Genomic DNA, 21321 nt, shown 5'->3' with positions numbered 1-21321 from the left:
ATCTTATGGAGGGAGTTAAAGTTCCGAGTTGCCAAGCGACAGCCTCAAAATCTGAATGATTTACAGATGATCTGCAAAGAGGAGTGGACCAAAATTCCTCCTGACATGTGCGCAAACCTTATCATCAACTACAAAAAAACGTCTGACTGCTGTGCTTGCCAACAAGGGTTTTTTGCCACCAAGTATTAAGTGATGTTTGCCAGAGGAATCAAATACTTACAGTGCTGGCCAAAAGTATTGGCACCCCTGCAATTCTGTCAGATAATACTCAGTTTCTTCCTGAAAATGATTGCAATCACAAATTCTTTGGTATTATTCTCTTCATTTAATTTGATTGCAAGGAAAAAACACAAAAGAGAATGAAGCAAAAATTAAATCATTGATCATTTCACACAAAACTCCAAAAAAGGGCCGGACAAAAGTATTGGCACCCTCAGCCTAATGCTTGGTTGCACAACCTTCAGCCAAAATAACTGCGAACAACCGCTTCCGGTAACCATCAATGAGTTTCTTACAATGCTCTGCTGGAATTGTAGACCATTCTTCTTTGGCAAACTGCTCCAGGTCCCTGATATTTGAAGGGTGCCTTCTCCAAACTGCCATTTTGAGATCTCTCCACAGGTGTTCTATGGGATTCAGGTCTGGACTCCTTGCTGGCCACCTTAGAAGTCTCCAGTGCTTTCTCTCAAACCATTTTATAGTGCTTTTGGAAGTGTGTTTTGGGTTATTGTCCTGTTGGAAGACCCATGACCTCTGAGGGAGACCCAGCTTTCTCACACTGGGCCCTACATTATGCTGCAAAATTTGTTGGTAGTCTTCAGACTTCATAATGCCATGCACACGGTCAAGCAGTCCAGTGCCAGAGGCAGCAAAGCAACCCCAAAACATCAGGGAACCTCCGCCATGTTTGACTGTAGGGACCGTGTTCTTTTCTTTGAATGCCTCTTTTTTTTTCCTGTACACTCTATGTTGATGCTTTTTCCCAAAAAGCTCTACTTTTGTCTCATCTGACCAGAGAACATTCTTCCAAAACATTTTAGGCTTTCTCAGGTAAGTTTTGGCAAACTCCAGCCTGGCTTTTTTATGTCTCGGGGTAAGAAGTGTGGTCTTCCTGGGTATCCTACCATACAGTTCCTTTTCATTCAGACGCCGACGGATAGTACGGGTTGACACTGTTGTACCCTCGGACTGCAGGGCTGCTTGAACTTGTTTGGATGTTAGTCGAGATTCTTTATCCACCATCCGCACAATCTTGCGTTGAAATCTCTCGTCAATTTTTCTTTTCCATCCACATCTAGGGAGGTTAGCCACAGTGCCATGGGCTTTAAACTTCTTGATGACACTGCGCACGGAAGACACAGGAACATTCAGGTCTTTGGAGATGGACTTGTAGCCTTGAGATTGCTCATGCTTCCTCACAATTTGGTTTCTCAAGTCCTCAGACAGTTCTTTGGTCTTCTTTCTTTTCTCCATGCTCAATGTGGTACACACAAGGACACAGGACAGAGGTTGAGTCAACTTTAATCCATGTTAACTGGCGGCAAGTGTGATTTAGTTATTGCCAACACCTGTTAGGTGCCACAGGTAAGTTACAGGTGCTGTTAATTACACGAATTAGAGAAGCATCAGTTGATTTTTCAAAGGGTGCCAATACTTTTGTCCACCCCCTTTTTTAGGTTTGGTGTGGAATTATATCCAATTTGGCTTTAGGACAATTCTTTTTGTGTTTTTTTCATTGAAGACAAATTAAATGAAGAGAATAATACCAAAGAATTTGTGATTGCAATCATTTTCAGGAAGAAACTGAGTATTATCTGACAGAATTGCAGGGGTGCCAATACTTTTGGCCACCACTGTATATCTCACTGCAAAAATGCAAATAAATTTATCTAATTTATACAATGTGATTTTCTTGATTTTTTGGGGGATATTCTATCTCTCAATGTTAAAATTAACCTACCCTTAAAATTATAGACTGTTCATGTCTATGTCAGTGGGCAAACTTACAAAAACAGCAAGGGATCAAATAATTATTTCCTTCACTGTATATGTATTTATACATATACCGCAAGATTACATTATTGAAGTACAGTACAGCATTAACTAGCAACAAAGCTACACATTAACAAAGTATTGCTATGTGCAGATTCTGCACTACATGCTGAAGAATGACCGGCACTCCTGCAAAAATGGAAAATGTATTGCTTGATGGTTAATCTATAGCTATATTTTTGTGTTGCAGGAGGTGATGGCAAATTGGACCCACTCTGCGAACAAGCAAGACATGCTGTGCTAAAGGCATATTAATAAATGTTACGTTTACATCTAGTATTCAACTATCCTTCTCCCACACATGAAAATATTAGATAGATATAACTGTCAGTACAATAAAGATTCAAATGTATCAACAGATTTTACCTATTATTACTTTTTAATTATCTTTACAATGTAAATTCTGTATTCATTACATACCAATTATTATTACACTAGCTGCATTCTCTCCCTCTGTAATAGCTATGACAGAGAAAGGGAGTAGGTTAAACAGGAAACAAAACAATATATTGGCGTTACGTGTCCAAGAACTATTATACTAAAAGGGAATGACACATTGCAACAGTGTATTGATGAAATATAAATAAATTTATTAATTAAAATGAAACAATAATACTAACAAAAAAAGGAAAGAATGCCCAACTAGGTAGTACCTAGGGTACAAATCATCTCATGGAACTATTAAATGAATAAATTCATCAATGGTAAAATACCAGCTATAAATGGTCAGATATAGGGTATATGCAGCAAGGACGATGTAAGTATACTTGCAGATAGTGCTAGACGAATAGCAATCTTATATAAATAAAAATGTAAATGTTCCTTTATTCAAAATCTTAAATCTCCGAAAGTTTTTCACCGATTGCTTTGAAATTTTGACACAACGTTGCATTCAAATACACACATTTTTATATACCTACTATGTTTTTATATAGAAAAAACCTGGGAGTCTGAACTGAAATGCAAATTGATGTGCATGCAAAATGTAAATGCATGTTCACATAAGGCCACTAGACAGAGAAAAACCAAAGCCAAGCAAAATACCCAAATAACTGGAAGTAAATGGATAAATCGCACAGTGCAAAAATAATGATAAATAATAAAGGGTAGTTAACATAATTTTGATCGAAATAATGTAAAAGCCATCCCACCACGTCACGGTAACCCTTATGGGACAGTCCTAACTCTAATAATAAAACCTTACCATTTGTCAAGTGACATACATATGGATAAGGGCAGAGAGACTGAACCCCTAGTAGAAGCATAGACCTGAGAGGCAGAATGAAACTATCAGCTCAGACAAAGAGCGGCCACACCCTTATATGCACTAAAGCAAACTAAACTACAAAGAAAAAACCTGGGAGTCTGAACTGAAACGTAGATTGATGTACATGCTAAATGTAAATGCATGTTCACATAAGGCCACTAGACAGAAAAACCAAAGACAAGCAAAATACCCAAATAACTGGAAGTAAATGGATAAATCGCATAGTGCAAAAATAATGATAAATAATAAAGGGTATTTAGTTAACATAATTTTGATCAAAATAATGTAAAAGCCATCCCACCACATCACGGTAACCCTTATGGGACAGTCCTAACTCTAATATTAAAACCTTACCATTTGTCAAGTGACATACATATGGATAAGGGCAGAGAGACTGAACCCCTAGTAGAAGTATATATGTTTTTATATACCAGCTATTGGACGTAAAAGCAACAGCGAGAGGGGGGTGTTACGAGCACAGTCCCAGGCTGACTCTCTCTGGCCTCCCGGCATTCTCCCCCCCTTAGTGATATCTCATTCATAAACCCTTCTCCCTCTCCTTCCTTCGCCCCAGCCACTCCCTGTGCTCTGCTCCTTTCGTGTCCCCCGTGGGGGTTGGGGTGAAGGGGAATGACGAAACTGTCTGTCCGAGGCCGAAAGATGCTGCAGCTCATCACCACCACCGCCTGAGAGGCGGCCGCCTCTGTTCTCCGGCACTGCTGCTGCGACTTCTTCTCCGGCAGGTGTGTCTTATTCCTGACTGCGCAACAACAAGCAGGGGAGGGAAGGAGAGAGGGAGGCTGCATGGAGAGGTGCAGGCCGCGGCCTCCGCTCTGGACGTTGAGCTGGGCCCTAGCCTCGCAGCAATGGGCGGAGGGCAAGCAAGTGCAAATCCCACTGCGCCACAAGTGGGAACACAGCTGTGATCTGCCCGGTACCGGCCCGGGACATGTCAAGCGGATCAACCGCTCCTCCTCTGTCGCCTGCCTTCACCTCTGTGCCCCCTCCTGTCACATTCCCTCTGTACAAGGGAATTGCATAACTAGCAATCCCTGACATGACCGGCTCCATTGTGACACCTAAGTGTATCAAAATTTCAAAGCAATTGGTGAAGAACTTTCGGAGATTTAGCATGGGAAAAGTATTGCAGAAATGCAAACTTATTGTTTGGGATGAATGCACAATGGCGCACAAAAAATCGCTCAAGGCTCTTTATTGATGATTGCAAGATTTATGTCAAAACATCAAACCATTTGGGAACACATTAATATTGCTTGCAGGAGATTTAAGGCCAACATTACCTGTAATTCCTCGATCAACACCAGCGGACGAAATGAATGTTTGCCTGAAATACTCTACTTTGTGGCGCCATGTAAAGATGTTAAAATTAACTACAAATATGAGTGTCCAGCTGCAAAAAGATCGATCAGCTGAAAAATTCTCACATCAATTGCTGGAAATTGGGAACGGAAAGGTGCCGGTTCATCTGACCTAAGGACGAATTTCATTGCCTCATAACTTATGCAATTTAGTGACGTCAAAAGAACAATTGGTTGAAAAAATATTTCCAAATATTCAAACCAATTATTAGAATCACGATTGGCTGAGTGAACGAGCTATTCTTGCGGCCAAGAACAAAGACGGCTACGAACTTAACAATATTATTCAGTCTAACATTCAAAGCGAGGCAGTCACATACAAGTCCGTCGACACTGTTGTGGAAGCAGATGAAACGGTTAATTATCCAACAGAATTTTTGAATTCACTCGCTCTGCCAGGGATGCCACCGCACGTACTGCAATTGAAAATCAGCGTGCCAATTATCATGTTGCGAAATATCAACCAGCCAAAGCTTTGCAACGGCACGCGGCTTGCAGTAAAGCAATTAATGAGCAATGTTGTTGAAGCAACAATCTTGACAGGACCTTTCAAAGGTGAAGATGTCCTCTGTTAGGCATCGGGTGTTTGCTGGATCTGAAATTGGTTCAGAATCATCAGTGGATTCTGTGGTCTCCCATTCTGGTCCAGCCAGGGCAGATGCTGCTCAGCATCGCCATCGGTCCCAACGCCTAGCTGGTGCACGAGATGTACAAGTTGTCTCTTGGGTCTTTGTTCCTAGCAATGTGAAGCATAGGTTGCGGAGGGGAACAGGGCTACTACAGCCTAAGTCCAGGATGCACTGCACTGAGCATGCCCGTGACATGGCGGACAGTAATTGGTGCTTTGGTGTCAGCTGATCTGGCACCACCTGATTGGTCGCGGGTGTCACCAATAATACGACAGTGGGCAGGGCTTAATCTTTAAACAGCCCGCCCACAAACATGGCAGCGCGCTCTGATCATTGAGCTGAGGTTGTGTAACTGTGTGGACGCTTGTTTGTTTGGGCTCCATGTGCTCTCTTGCTGTTATAGCTTCGCACAGGCAGGTTTAGCGGGGGATAGGCAGCCTTAGCTGGAGGGAGGCAGGTAGCTTCATCTGACAGTCTGGCTCCGACAAAGGGGTCGCTATACACCCCAGGCAGACTGCGGACTCCGAATTCCTGGCACCGCCTGTTAGCCACGTGGAGAGATACTCCGCAGTACGGTAGCACGCCGGCTGGGAGCACGTATATGCCTGCGTGAATCACACACACGTCCTAGCGCCTGCTGCGTAGCCTCTGTGCAGTTAACAGGGCTACGGCTACATTATTTGTCGCACATCTCTTGTGCAGCTAACGGAGATAGTGCGAATCCCTATTCCCGTCCCGGTGTGCAGTAACGCTGGAGGGATTGATATATTAGTTGGTTGTTTTACCTTCTTACCCGGAAGGTGTTCGGCCGCAGTCTTCCAGGCTGCATCGCGGATCCCGGGTTCGGTTGCTTTCCATTATTAATAAAGTTGTTTGCAACCGTCCTCATAACATCCTCATTCCTCGCATTCCTATGATTCCAACGGATATGCCATTTCAATTTAAGAGATTGCAATTCTGAATTCGATTGGCATTTGCAATCACCATCAACAAAGCTCAGGGCCAATCTTTAGAATTGTGCGGTTTAATTCTAGACATGGATTGCTTCTTACATGGACTAATATATGTTGCGTGTTCTAGAGTTGGCAAACCAGACAATCTCTATATCTACACAGACAATGGAACAACAAAAAATATTGTATACCCACAAGCCTTGTGAAATTAAATATTTTAGAAACGTGCGCTTTCTCTTTTCTTTCTTTTCCATTTAACCAAACTGAGCCACAGCAACGCGTGGCCGGTTATAGCTAGTATAAAATAAATAAAGTGCAAAGTGCAAAACTGAACAATTCATCAGAGCTACTATAACTTCATATGAACATGCCAACAGATGGTATTTAACTGATGACAATAAATAGATAAAGTGCAAAACTAGACATTACATCAGAACTGCCTTCATATGAAAGTGCTTATAGTGACTACCAAGTCCACTGATACCCATGTAATTAGTAGATAAAGCAGGTAAGACACCAGAAGATCATAAATGCATAGTAATACAGACCCCAGCATGCCACCACTCATCCGACGCGCGTTTCGCCATATGCTTTGATGAGGATTTTACCTATTATTGCTTTTTAATTATCTTTTTAATGTAAATTCTGTATTCATTATATACCAATTATCATTACACTAGCTGCGTTCTCCGCTTCTGTAATAGCTATGACAGAGAAAGGGGCTAGGTTCAGTCTAGAAATGAGCCAGTCATCTAGCCTCCACCATAGGGAGCAGTCTAGTACCAACACAAGAAGCTTAGTTATGTCAAATGCTAACAAGTTTTGTTCAAGAACCAGAACCTTGTTATTCAACTTCAGCTTTCTTGAATCTTTTAGTAGATATGTATTACTTCCAGTTTTTATAATTGGAAAAAAATATATATTTTTTTTCAAGTGAAGTAGAATAAGCTATTTTTCTATTTGAAATAAAATGTTTTATGAACTATTTTTGAAGCTCAATATTTAACGCGGATCTGTCACTAGATTTCAAAAGACAATTTGCACACATTACTAAATAAGTTTGTTAGCCCTACTAAGGATGCTGTATTTAATATGACAATGTGAAAGTTTAACTGATTCTCCGCCCTTCTCCCTGACCATCAGCTCCTCTTGTTGCTGAGTTCTCCCACTGCTCAGTACAAGCTGCAGTTGTCAGGCTGGATGGGCAGGGACTGAATACAATTGAACTCAGGAGCTGTTTCATTTTATAGCTGGACTCATACAACTGCTCATCATCAATTTCAGGATTATAGAGCCAATCTGACATAAGTGTTTAAACTAGATATACCAATATGGTCAGGTCTAAGAGATCTATATATAATATATACAGTTATGGAGTTTGGTGACAGATCTGCTTTAATGAAAATTAAGCTGACCATACACAGCCATCTTTCCTGATATGCCTCCTAATGAATTCAGCCCCTCTTATTCAGCAAGCCTCTTAGTAAGACGGGTAACAAAGAAAATGACGGTACTTCCACTATAAGAAATAGGTGTGAACAGGTGCTTACTAAGAGGAGCTACCTCCATGTGCAATGAACAAACAAAGTAGCACTCTGTAACGCTGAGTATGTAAATATGAAATATGAATAGCATTACTGCTGTAGAAAATAGAAATAAATGAGAAATTTTAGCGCATGTAAATATGAAGTATGAAATATGAATAGCATTACTGCTGTAGAATATAGAAATAAATGAGAAATCTTAGCGCATGAATTGGCCAATTCATGTGTACCTGACAGCCGCGATAAGGTGTTTCTGTCAGGTACACATGAATTGGCCAATTTATGCGCAAAGATTTCTCATTTATTTCTATATTCTACAGCAGTAATGCTATTCATATTTCATACTTCATATTTACATACTCAGCGTTACAGTGTGCTACTTTGTTTGTTCATTGTACATGGAGGTAGCTCCTCTTAGTAAGCACCTGTTCACACCTATTTCTTATAGTGGAAGTGCCGTCATTTTCCTTGTTACTAGATTTAAGCTTTGACTGAGCACTCCACCCTGATGCCGCAGGTGGTTTTAACTGCATCAGGATCTTACTTTCCCACACATAAGCAGACGGATGTCCCTTAGAGAGGTATTCACATTGTTAGGTCCTGACATTAAGAAACGCCTTACCGCGGCTGTCAGGTGCACATGAATTGGCCAATTTATGCGCTAAGATTTCTCATTTATTTCTATATTCTACAGCAGTAATGCTATTCATATTTCATACTTAATATTTACATGTGCTAAAATTTCTCATTTATTTCTATTTTCTACAGCAGTAATGCTATTCATACTTCATATTTACATACTCAGCGTTACAGTGTGCTACTTTGTTTGTTCTTAGTAAGACGGGAGTACGAAATGCCAGTTTTAGTGAATCGGAGCCATACTGTTTTAGGCCTCATTCAGACTTCCCTGTTTGTTCATGTACGCATAAAAATGGTACAAGTGTCATCGGTGTTTTTGATCCTAGTTTTATCAGTGTTTGGTTCATGTGTCAGTTTTCATCAGAGATTTTCATGTATCATAAATAAATTACAGAGTCTCTCCTATCCTTTGCAATGTTAATCACGGACTGCCCTCAGACTGCACACTGACTGATGTCATCCGCATGCCATTTGTGATTTTCACTGACCACAAGACTTGAATTGATAATTTTCATCCGTGATTCTGGTAAAAACAGACATGTTTCCGTGATTTTTACGCAAACCACTCAATCTGCGGAAAACACAGACATGTGAACAGCCCCATAGACTATAATGGGTAAGTGTTCTATCAAAATCTCAGCTAGAGCACATACGTGTAACACTGATATCTGAATGAGGCCTTATAACATTTTACAAAAATATTTCAGTACAGTAAAATTGGAGGCTGGGTATGTATAAATATTTATAAAGGTTTAACACCTTATTGCAGCTGCAAGCACTGTTCAGCAATGGGGATAACAACTGATGTAAATCATGCCTACACACAAACAAATGTATCAAGACACAAGAAGATTTACTACGCCTTTTTCTTCTGAAATCGTAGCTGTCCTGATTGCACGGTAAGGGCATAATTAACATTGTTTCAGCAGCACAACACGTTATAAAGCACATTTTCTTCAGAGTAATTTACAATTTGTCAGCAAGTAACACAAAGTATTATTAAACATATTCTTCACATTTCTTTTTCCCAGCAGGAAAATGTAACTTTTCGTCCATGTAATTTTTCATGCTAGTGATTATTTAAAGCCTCCACAAAGTAATTACCCTATAAAAACGTGTTGATGTGACAAGGTTTCTCCTACCACGTATTACAGATTATTTCAAAAAGCGGCATAGAACAAATAATTTCGCTCCAAACTTTTCCTAATAAAACAAAACACACTGTACAAAAAAGGGTTTGAGATGAAACCTTGTCTGCAATTTTCTTTGCTGTACATCTTTATAGCTTACGAGATTATTAAAAAACTGATAAATTAAAGGGCCCTTTGGCGTCTCTAATATCTGCACTGGGCACTTAAGGAGAAATGTAGTATTACATGCATTCATTTGATTGTCCAACTATGTAACATATTGGTCACCTAAGTGAAAGCTTCTGCTTGTTAGTGGTTGTGAAGACCCAGGGTCTTCCGTGGGCGTAATGCTACTCAGACAACACGGGGTGAGGGGAAAACAGCGTGGCAATACTTTATTGAACCACAAAGCGGACAATAAACACATAGAACATTCCCAGCAAATACCCAAGATGGTACAATGTTACACGGTCTCACCCTTCCTTATCCGCCCGCCTGGGATAAAACAGCTGCGACTATGGAGACTTCCAGGGCCAACTAGTGGTCCCCCCACTTCTGGCGGGCCCCACAGAGAGGAAGTAGTGGCAAGCTTAGGAAGCTAGCAGTCCATCGAGGTACAAGACCAGGAGACTCGAGGGACCCAACCTGGCCTCTCCGAGAGTGTCCATGGGGCCAGATGACCGGCGGGTCCCAATCTAGTGTTTTGTTTTATTTATATATACACACAGTGCGCACACAGGCGCCGGCTCGGAAGAGGAGACTACTGCTACCCTCAGCCACTCTCGCTGTTATCAGCGGGACCGGCGGTCGGATGATGGGAGAAGTAGTCCTCCCCAGCTGACCCGGGTACCATTGTATGTGCGTTTTTGCAGCTTATTTGACCTATTGACTAGTCAAATATGCAGCTAAAATCTGCGGATTTGCTGTGGTTATGTATACCTGCGGGTTTGCTGCAGTTCAATTAAAGTCAATGGGCGGGAAACGCTGCAGAAACGCAGCATACAATGGACATGCTGCGCATTTAAATGCAATAACAATCCTGGGCGGAAAATTCCGCATCATTGCATTAGCTGGCAGAAGGATTACATAGCGTTTTTGATGCATTTCCTCACGGAAACGCATCAAAACCGCATGTGTGCACTTAACCTTATAGGCTTGTGGAAACTGCCTTAAAGTGAAACTGTCATTTTAATTTTTATTTCATACACATATTTTATTTTACAAAGTTGCTTCTTTTTTCTGACAAAATTGATCAGTCATTATCAAAACTCTCAATTGTGAGGTAAAATCTGTATTCAGTGAAGACAGACTTTCCCATTAGTGAGATAGGAGATGGCAGCTGCTACTGATAATATTCTATGTAGATAAAAGAGAGGATGAGGAAGGAGCTGTCCCTGGCTTCTCCCTCCTCCTGTCTACACACAATTGTATGCTTAATTTCATGTATTGATTTATGAAATAAAAATTAAAAATGGTAAGGCTATGTGCCCACGATGCAGAAATGCTCCGGATTTTTTCCTGAGCGTTTCTGCATCTCGCTGGCAGAAAAAACGCATGCGGATTGTACATGCGGATTGTACATGCGGATTGTACATGTGGATTGTACATGCGGATTGTACATGCGTTTTTCCTGCCAGGGACTTGCGGATGTGAAGCGTTCTTCACATGCATTTCCGCATGCGGGTTGACAAGCGCTTTCCAAGCGATTTTAGCATCACTTAGAAAGTGCTTGACAACAAACGGCATGGATTCATATAATGTGACCGTAAAGAATGTTCAAAAAAAAAAAAAAATCTATACTTACCTTCTGATGGCCCCCTGGAGTCTTTATTCACTCCGTCCTGGCTTGCCGGCAGCTCGCGGTACACTACACTGAAGGACCTGCCGTCACATGACTAAATGACGTCAGCGCAGGTCCTTCAGTCCACCGCGATCTGCCGGCAAGGGAGGACAAGCACACCGGGGGGCCATCAGAAGGTAAATATCATATTTATTTTTTATTTTATTCTTTTTTTACAGATTCTATGGTACCCAGGTCCGGAGGAGAGTCTCCTCTTCTCCAAACCCGGGTACCATCCGCACATTGAAACGTTTGGATTCTGCATGTACAGATCCAGTGATGCGGATTCCATGCGTTCCAATGCAAGTCAATGGCGGCGAAAACACAACGCTTCCGCAAAATAATTGGTAGTGCTGCATTTTTTTCCGGAATGATAATCCGCAGCGGATATTTCCACAGCATGTGCACAGCACATGCGGATTATCATTGGGGAACAAGGCAGACCTTCTACCATGCGTTTTTTAAGCATTTCTGCAGCGTTTTTGCTGCTGCGGAAACGCTTAAAAAACGCATCGTGGGCACACAGCCTCACTCTTTAAGTATTCGAAGGAAAGGTAGTCCAATCCATGCAGAAAAGCCAGTGATGAAAAGAGTTACCTAATCTGGGTGCCATAATGACACCTCTAATTGTACTATGGTTTGTGACCTCTTTTTCCTACTTCAAGATTGTTGGAAGACCATTTCCGGTGACTACCTCTTGAAGCTCATCAACAGAATGCCAAGAGTGTGCAAAGCAGTCATCAAAGCAAAAGGTGGCTACTTTGAAGAACCTAGAATATAAGACATATTTTCAGTTGTTTCACACTTTTTTGTTAAGTATATAATTCCACATGTGTTAATTCATAGTTTTGATGTCTTCAGTGTGAATGTACAATTTTCAAAGTCATAAAAATACAGAAAAATCTTTAAATGAGAAGGTGTGTCCAAACTTTTGGTCTGTACTGTATGTATGTATGTATGAATAAATATATAATAAATAATTACATATACCCAAATCTTCAGACATCGGCCCTGATTCATTCAGACTGGCGTTGTTCATGCTGGTCCTGATGAGGGGCGTTCTGAACTCAGATGTTCCTGATTCATAAAGTAGTGCATCACCACAAATCTTACTCTAGTCAGGGACGGCCTGAGCCCGCTATCGGGCACATGCCTCCTAAGTATATAAGCCCAATAATGGCTACAAATGTAGTGTGGACCTAGCCTAAGTATCTGTCATACCAGTGTTCCTTGAATTACCGCTGACCCATATACAACATTGTAAGTTTAGTTTTGCCCAATATTTTCATCTGATAGAAATCGAATTTTGAGATTTATATTTTATGGGAGAATGTGAAAAATATGTTTCCACTAAAACATGCAATTAAAAAAAATGTCTGAACATAATATTCTACATGACCAAAAATAACACCACAAACATAAAATAAAATCAATACCAGTAGGTAAAATAATTAGCAACAATTTTCAATCAGAAGCTGAAAATATCTTTCATTTATCTGCCATAGGGTAGTCTACGTTAATGTTAAATATGGTAGGAGTATAGCAGGATATAAACTGTACAAAGAATTATTATTTACAGCACATGACAAAATGTAATACAAAGTGGATTTAATGCAAAGTTGAGAAAATCCAAGGCAGAGTTACTCCCAAAAATGTAAATAAGCCGGAAAAGCGATGTTTTGATCACAAATGGACTGTTTTCAAATATAAGAAAATAACAAATAGGTTAGCACGGGGTAGCCAAATTGACTTTTTATTTTTTTCTGAACAACTTATCAAAAAATCACGGACAAACAATATTTTTTACAGACACATTGGAAAACCATAAGAAATTGTTATGATTATAAGTGATATCAGCTGCGTTCACTGTAAACTGTAAAATGATGATAATTATAGTCAAAATAATTTGAATTAGTTTCTTAAGCTTCAAAAAAAATCACAGAAGCTTTAAAAAAAATTTAGACAGAGTAAATAAATGGTCTATTTTTACGGACTGTCCTGGAATTTCTGGATAATTGGCAAACCTAGCCCAGCCCTAGATGGAAGTGTTGGGGGGACCTCTAGGGGGTCCTCAAGGTCATTAAGGTGGTTTCCAGATATTCAGGCTCGAGCAGACAATAAGGAACCAGACAGAGACGGGTCTCAGTTTGGGAGGATCTCTGTGGAAATCCCTAACCCTTCTATTGCATAGGCAGGTTATATAGGTTTACAGACATTCCTTTCTAGTTCCCATCTCCCAAGCACAACCCAGAGTTCAGTCCTTTGTCCATATTAGGAACAACAACGAAGCAGTTCATCTGGCTCTGGTGTTGTCTTGTCATCATCCTGCGTGGTTGTGGCGCCCAGCTGCGCTTGGTACCACAGATCCTAGAAGGGTGCATTAATGGAATCCTCCACAAGAGGCCCCCATAAACATTCACACATCTCCACCTTCCACCTCAGACAAGCAGAGGGAGCCCGTTAGGGATATAAATAGGGAAGGTGGAGCTAGGCAGTTAGTTAGTCTGGAGTGCAGAGAGAGTGAAAAGCTGTGTGTGCGGAGAAGCACGTAGGTTGCTGTGTAGGCAAGCTAGGCCTCCAGCGGTCCTGAAGCCCAGTCTAGACTCAGGAGCTCAAGTAAGTGAGCCCAAGGTGTGCCGACGCCTGTAAGAGCGGTGAAGAGCGGCAAGCTGCCGTTAGTGTGAGTAGCCTAGTGAGGGCCCGAGCGTGGCCGAAGGCAAGTGGAAAGTGAGTAGCAGTGGGGGCAGAGGAGCTTACCCAGCTCACCCCGAAACATATACCGGACACCGGGTCCGAGCTTACCGGGATCTCTACGACCCAGTAAGGCATAACCGGAATCCTTGGAGAACTACAGATCCCAGGTTCACCAGAGAGCTGATACGTAACCGAGCCAGGAGACACATAGGCCCCATAAACTGGGAGCGTGCACTCCAAGAGAAGGCCCTACCACAACGTCAGCCGGTGCAGGACAGAGATAAAGTTAGGCCTAGCTTCAGGCAGGTCAGAAACTTACTACACAGAGGCAAGAAACAGGAGGCCCTACACCCGCTCATTGGGGAGGATCTTGATATACACCCTTCACCCTACAGTGCTCCGGGATGTGCCTGAACTACCACCAGTAAAAGGTACTGAAGTGACTACCGTGTCCATCCCCGTTCTTGCTCTGACCCGGCTGGGTCTCGCCTGTCCTGCATCCCCCTCTCCGTACGCTGCCCTGAGGCCTAGCTCCATCTGTGGGGAGCTATACCATCGGGCTGCCTTATCACCGGCCTCAGTGGACTGCCGCAGCGCTGGTGATTCTCACCAGAAACAACAGGTGGCGTCACGAACTTCCATAAAACTAACAAACAATCCCCTTTTAAAAGCTGACCCCAGGGTACGGGCCCGGGAGCTGACCACCGCGACATCCTTAAGGCCAGGCAAAGGGCCGGGTACCGAGTCGTCCCCATCCCCCTGGGCGAGTCATGGTCACATTCCTTTACGAGGTGGATTCTGTATCTGTTAAACCGGTTTAGGCAGAAATATACAGTGCTTATGGAGGGGGGGGATCCTTCATAGATAAAAATATCATCACCATGGAGAGCCCGTCCATACTTAACAGTCCCCCCTTGAAAATATATTTTTATCAATTATATTGATTGCGTGGGCCCAACATTCCTGGTCAAGGGTTCTGTGGGTACTATGCCATGTTCTAGAGGCACAGGGGAGGTTGGTCTTCATTCAGACTGACTCCATGTTATCAGACTCAAGCTTTCTGCGGCACCTCCATCCCCTACAGGCCTTGACCAGACATAAGTATGGGCCCATTTTCATATCTGTACCATCTATATCAGCTTTCTCAATTTGAATCTCCCTTTATTTGGAGGAGACTCTACCATTTTCCTTTTGTTTTCACTGGGGCGTATAGGACTGTTGGAAATGTGGCCATGGCTATGGTCTCATTGGTGCCCTTGTTACAAATCTTTCTGCAACAGGGGATAAAGCAGAACACAGCAACTACAGCCAAAATGAGCGCGGTCAAAATAACTATACCAAGCTGAATCAGAATACCTTTCAGCGAACCTATCCAAGTGAACCTGTCTCCCCAGGGGTCTTATACTCCAGAATTTGCCTTCAATTCTCTAGATAGTGAATTGAGCTTTTGCAATGCCTGAGTCACTTTACCAGTTGGACTGGTCTCATCAGGGATATATGTGCAGCATGCTTCTCCAATCATAGCACATACACCTCCTTTTTCTGCTAATAACATGTCAAGGGCCATTCTATTTTGATTAGCTAGCAATATAGCCTGACTCAGCTTAGTTACTAAACCGGTTAATACATCTCGGGAATAGTTAACAAACCTCTGTTGGTTGTAATACAGATAGTTAATCCAAGCTACATTCTTATTAGCTGTAATGATAGGAAGCAGGGATTCAAAACCAGCTTTCACCTCATCCCGGGTCTTGAATTCATCAGGCACCCACCTTGGGACTCCTATGGCATCTATGTAAACGTGAGGGTCATCAAACAGTTCTGCTTTTATGGCTGCACGTCTGTACCTGTTCCTAACTGAACTGACTATATCAGTGAGTTCTACTTCATGGTTTACTCCGGCTATCAAAATTGGCATAATTACTTTCATGAGGGCACATTGTCCTTCCCAATTTCCTTCCAATCTGCTCCTTACTCTGAGATCACCACAAACCCAGTATATATCTGCTAAAGATTTAGTATGGTTTTGTGCCAACCGGGTTATATTCTCATCATTGGTGATATTCTCTGCACAGTAGCCTGGAGGGAACATACCATAATTTCTAAATGTACCAGTAGTATTTTGTATTGTAATACACATATACTTTCCAGGGTAAACAGTTATTCCTTGACCAGGTTGGGGTGTCTCGGTTATTATAGGATATTTTTCTTTCCACTTCTGACATTCCGTACTCATATTATTATTGCCGGAGTATAAACTCAAAAAACATTCCAACACTTCATCTTTCACATGTAAGGATACTGATCCTAGATGGGGCCTTGCAGAAGCACATACAAAACAGTCTGATTCATTATTGGTTTTAGCAGTATATTGAGTCCATTGAACCCAGAGATTGGTGTCTGTATACCCTGTCTCTACCAAAAAGGTTTCTGCAGTTGACAAATGAATTGATTTGCCTGGTGGTATTGGTTTACCCAGGGTTTTACTTGGGAGTAGGGGATTTGAGGGCGTACCGGGGCTAATGTGGGGCTTCTGAGCGACATCTTTTAGTATTAAATGTCCTAGATACAAATTTTCTGTATTTTCAGACTGCCATAGACCCAGAACATAGGTCCCTAAATCACATTGGGTTGGATTTTCAAGGTTCAGTACTAGCGATGAGCATTTGCTATTATCATTAGATCGGTAACACTTATTATTGGTCCTGGCCAATTCCGGATTAGTGAGGGTAAGTCGAGCACGCAAACTCTGATTTTTGATATTTTTACACTTTATACTTTCTGTTGGGCGGTATCCCCAATCTTTTCCAGTGTTCCACCCCACATCACTCCACGAATAACAGTTCTGATTACTTTTCTGGGTTACACAGAGATAGTATCTAAACTCAGCCCCTCTCCTGGACTGTAGTATCGGCGTCTCTGCCCCCTGACAGGCAGAGATGCCGTCCCACTCACCGCCGCACTCCCTGCCCGGCGTCCTCCGGCGCTCCTGCCTCTCTTGCTGCCGGCGCGCGCAGCTCCCCGGGCACTGTGCTTAGGGCGCGCGCGCTTCCTTCCTCTTAAAGGGGCCGTGTGCGCCATCCTAAAAAGTCCCCGGCCAATGGCCGGAGGACTTCCCCTATAAAAGGCACCTCCTCCAATATGATGGTGCCCGTGCAAGGTTGTTGCTCTGTATGCTAAACTCTGCTTCAGCCCACAGGTCCTGCTGCCTGCCTGACTACCAGTCTAGTCCGTCTGACTATCAGTCCAGTCTGCCAGCCTGATTACCAGTCCAGCCCGACAGTCTGCTTACAGCCCAGTCCGCTAGTCAGTCTATGAGCTTGGCCAGTCCGCTTATCCGGAGCCTTCACCTGCTACCTGTCTTCGCCTGCCAAGGACACTCTCCAGCCCGACGGTCTGCCTACGGTCAAACCCGTCTGTCTATGGGCTAGGCTAGCCTGCCTACTTGGAGAACTTGCCTGTTACCTGGAGGCTCCTGCCTGCACCTGCCGTGTATACCTGACAGCCTACCTAGAGGCTCCTGCCTGCACCTGCCGTGCATACCTGACAGCCTACCTAGAGGCTCCTGCCTGTCACTTGCCATGACCACCTGACAGCCTACCTAGAGGCTCCTGCCTGTCACTTGCCGTGACCACCTGACAGCCTACCTAGAGGCTCCTGCCTGTCACTTGCTGTGACCACCTGACAGCCTACCTAGAGGCTCCTGCCTGTCACTTGCCGTGACCACCTGACAGCCTACCTAGAGGCTCCTGCTAGTTACCTGCCGTGCCTGCCAGCCCTTCTGCCCAGATCTCCCGTCAGCCTGCCTGCCGTGCTCATCTGCTGTACCGGTCAGTCTCTGCCTTCTGACCCTTGGGAGTCACCTGCTCTCATACAAGGTCATTTCTTTTCAGGAACCAGTTTGCAGTGTGAAGCGTGTATCCATCTTGACCGGCCTTCAACCTCACCGAGGTAGGAGTCACAAGTAGAACTTGGTAAGGGCTGTCAAAGGATGGTTCTAGGCAGCTCTTCTTTATGTGTCTTTTGACCGATACCAGATCTCCAGGTTTTATATGGTGGCAGGCACTGCTGGCTTTAGGATCTGGAATGGAAGAAGAAACTATAGCATGGGTGTTAGTTAGTTCATTAGTGAGATTGATTACAAACTGAACAACTCTGTCATTGGACTGAGACTATTCTTGTGGACAGTAGGAAGCTATTGGGGGTATAGCTCCAAACAATATCTCATACGGTGACAACCCATGTCTGGACAACGGGGAGAGTGAGCAATGGGGAGTGAGTCAGGCCATCCCTCAGTCAACTCCTGCATCATTTTTGTCAGTTTTCTCTTCAGGGTACCATTCATTCTCTCAACCTTGGCGATGGCTTGTGGATGATATGGAGTATGCAGGGCCACGCTTGATCCTATCATTGTCAACAGTTCCTGGTAGACTGAGGCTACGAAGTCGGGGCCCTGATCACTTTCCACTACTTCTGGGACTCCATACTGGCACACAACTTCTGAGATCAACTTCTTGGCCATAGTTTTTGCCGTCATGTTGGGCACAGGGAATGCTTCGGGCCTCCTTGCGCTGATAAGGTACGAGCTAGGCTGCTATGGTGCTGAAAAGTGGAGTTAGCGGAATTTACTATGACTCCTACATGCTGGGTGGGAAGGTCATCGATCCCAATCCTGAACAATATTCCAGCCCCATTAGGGCTTCTGAATATCTCCGAATATCGTGATGAGAAATATTCATGGTGCTCTTGGATTGTATCCCCTCATGGTATGGAGGGGTGGCAGCAGCACTAGATTCTCGATCTAGAGGGAGGCTAGGCATAGCAGGCGGTGGTAGTGGTGGTGGGGGTAATTGAATTTCTCCACTCCCAGGGGTTGGGGGTCGGAGCACATAATATCCTCCATCAGGGGCTAACAAGGGAAAGGCAGGGACTTTTAAGGCTCGGGGTGGGTGTGGACGGTGAGCTCCACAGTTATAGCAAATGTCCCGCCAGTCGGAATTCTGGCACCCACACCTATTGCATGTCCTGCCTGCAGGATCATATGGTGGGGGATTAGGGGCTGGGACTGACGGAGCAGCTGGTATGTTGGGGTACCTGGCGGCGGGCGGAGATGGTGTGGGTGTTGGCTCTAGGGGCGGGTGCACTTTAGGGGCGGGATTTGGGCCATCAACATCCACTAAGAGATCAGTGGGCGGCTCAGGAGTAGGTACGGGCTGGGCAACAAAGCAACCTGCCTTGGTGTCTTTCTGTTCCTTCCCCGTTTCCTGCTGCACGTAGTAGTACATGAATACGCCATCTTTACCTTCTTCCTCAATCTCTACATATCCTTCTCGTTTCAATGCGCGCTACGGCTACGCGTCTTCGCAACATCCAACAAACCCTCATCACTTAACTTTCCCTTCTTCTCATTAATGTCATTTTCCCACTCGATAGGTTGTAAGCGGCCACTCTTTGGCATGCCTAATAGTTTGAACAGTTTAGCACTGTTCTTCACCGCTTTCTTCCCTTCTCTATTGGCAACTAGAGTAATTACATCCTGTGGATCCTCTCGCTCGCTATCCCGCTTCTTACCCCACCTAAACATCCTGTCTATTCCTTGACTAAAATGACGATTTGACCAAATCTAAAGACTATTTTTGCGCACGCGACGGTCTGGCCGGTATCGGGCGTTCCACCCCTACTCTAACTCCCTTCCTTAGGTAGGCAACCACGGTGGTCCGTGAAAGGAGGAGGAGTTCCTATACAGACATCTCCAGGCGTGGCTAGTTACGCCTTTTACAGCCTTTCCCAAACTTCGATCACAGACACCGCCTTGTCTCAAATACAGACAAGGAGAAACAAAATCTCAATGTTGTCAAACCGTCATCTTCAACCTATTACATTCAGAACCAACAACCACCTTGTGATCCTCTGTGACACTGTTTCACGTACACCTCAGGGAGTGTGTTCGTGCTACCGGGTCCCCAGCGGGCACCACTTACCGGGTCACTTCCGGTCACCCCGACTCGGCGAGATACGGTGGACAGCATCGTTTCACCACCTCTCTCTAAACCCAACAAATGGCAGTGAACACACAGTATGCAACACTTACCGTAGTTCGGGGGTTGATCAGTTTCGCTTTGGAGAAGGCTTCCGTCACTCAACCGCGAGTATCGCCGAGCTCCGGGTTATGGGGTGCTCCTTTTGGGGGCCCCACATTAGGCGCCAGGTTGTTGGGGGGACCTCCAGGGGGTCCTCAAGGTCATCAGGGTGGTTTCCAGATATTTAGGCTCGAGCAGACAATAAGGAAACAGACAGAGACAGGTTTCAGTTTGGGAGGTTCTCCGTGGAAATCCCTAACCCTTGTATTGCATAGGCAGGTTATATAGGTTTACAGACATTCCTTTCTAGTTCCCATCTACCAATCACAACCCGGAGTTCAGTCCTTTGTCCATATTAGGAACAACAACGAAGCAGTTCATCTGGCTCTGGTGTTGTCTTGTCGTCATCCTGCGTGGTCACATTCCTTTACGAGGTGGATTCTGTATCTGTTAAACCGGTTTAGGCAGAAATATACAGTGCTTATGGAGGGGGGGTCCTTCATAGATAAAAATATTGTTATCACCATGGAGAGCCAGTCCATACTTCACAGAAGTACTAGAAAGGTTTAGGCTACCAGAAGCCAGGAGAAAGCAAAAATTTAAGCCGAAATAAAATGTAATTTTGCCAGATGAACATACAGTATAAAGCTATGCATCATTATAAGAACGTTTGTGTTAGTGCATAAATGTAATTAGGATGGGAAAAACAAAACAATTCCACTAATTACTGCTGTGCACTAGTACATTAGACCCATTATACATTTCTAGCTCAATATTAAAACAAATAATCTAATAAGAACCAGCGGTTAATAGCTTTCTTCAAAACATAAGAAGTTCGAGTACAAAGCAGCAATAGTGATGATGTCAGGCAGATCAGTCACCCTTAACTTGCAATATCATTTTTCTAGTGTACAGATGTACACTGCCCATTAGATTAGACTTTGATTGCACATAATTTGGTTGTGGATATTATTATCAAAATACTTGTAATTATTATATTATAGCCACCAAAGGATAATCATGGACTTTGACTACATTAAGCCCACCTATACTAAAATTAAAAGCAAAGCCACACAGAGAAATTCTCCCCCAAAATTCAAGAATTAACACAGCA

The 21321-nt window shown here is 43.5% G+C and overlaps 1 protein-coding gene across 1 annotated transcript in view; it reads left to right on the top strand.

Moving 5' to 3' along the window:
• Positions 1 to 2404, top strand: part of CUNH10orf53 (chromosome unknown C10orf53 homolog) — a 90273-nt gene extending 87869 nt beyond the window's left edge. Inside the window, exon 3 of the mRNA XM_073681454.1 lies at positions 2243 to 2404. Within this exon, the coding sequence (XP_073537555.1) occupies positions 2243 to 2307 (65 nt within the window). The 3' untranslated portion in view covers positions 2308 to 2404. The remainder of the gene's footprint in view (positions 1 to 2242) is intronic.
• Positions 2405 to 21321: the final 18917 nt, after the last annotated feature.

Source organism: Phyllobates terribilis, unplaced genomic scaffold (genome assembly GCF_046119375.1).
Source record: "Phyllobates terribilis strain yellow unplaced genomic scaffold, ASM4611937v1 Scaffold_5__5_contigs__length_657084704, whole genome shotgun sequence".
In the NCBI taxonomy this organism is placed as follows: domain Eukaryota; kingdom Metazoa; phylum Chordata; class Amphibia; order Anura; family Dendrobatidae; genus Phyllobates; species Phyllobates terribilis.
The sequence above is the reverse complement of the archived record's forward strand: the minus strand, read 5'-3'. Positions and strand labels throughout refer to the sequence as shown.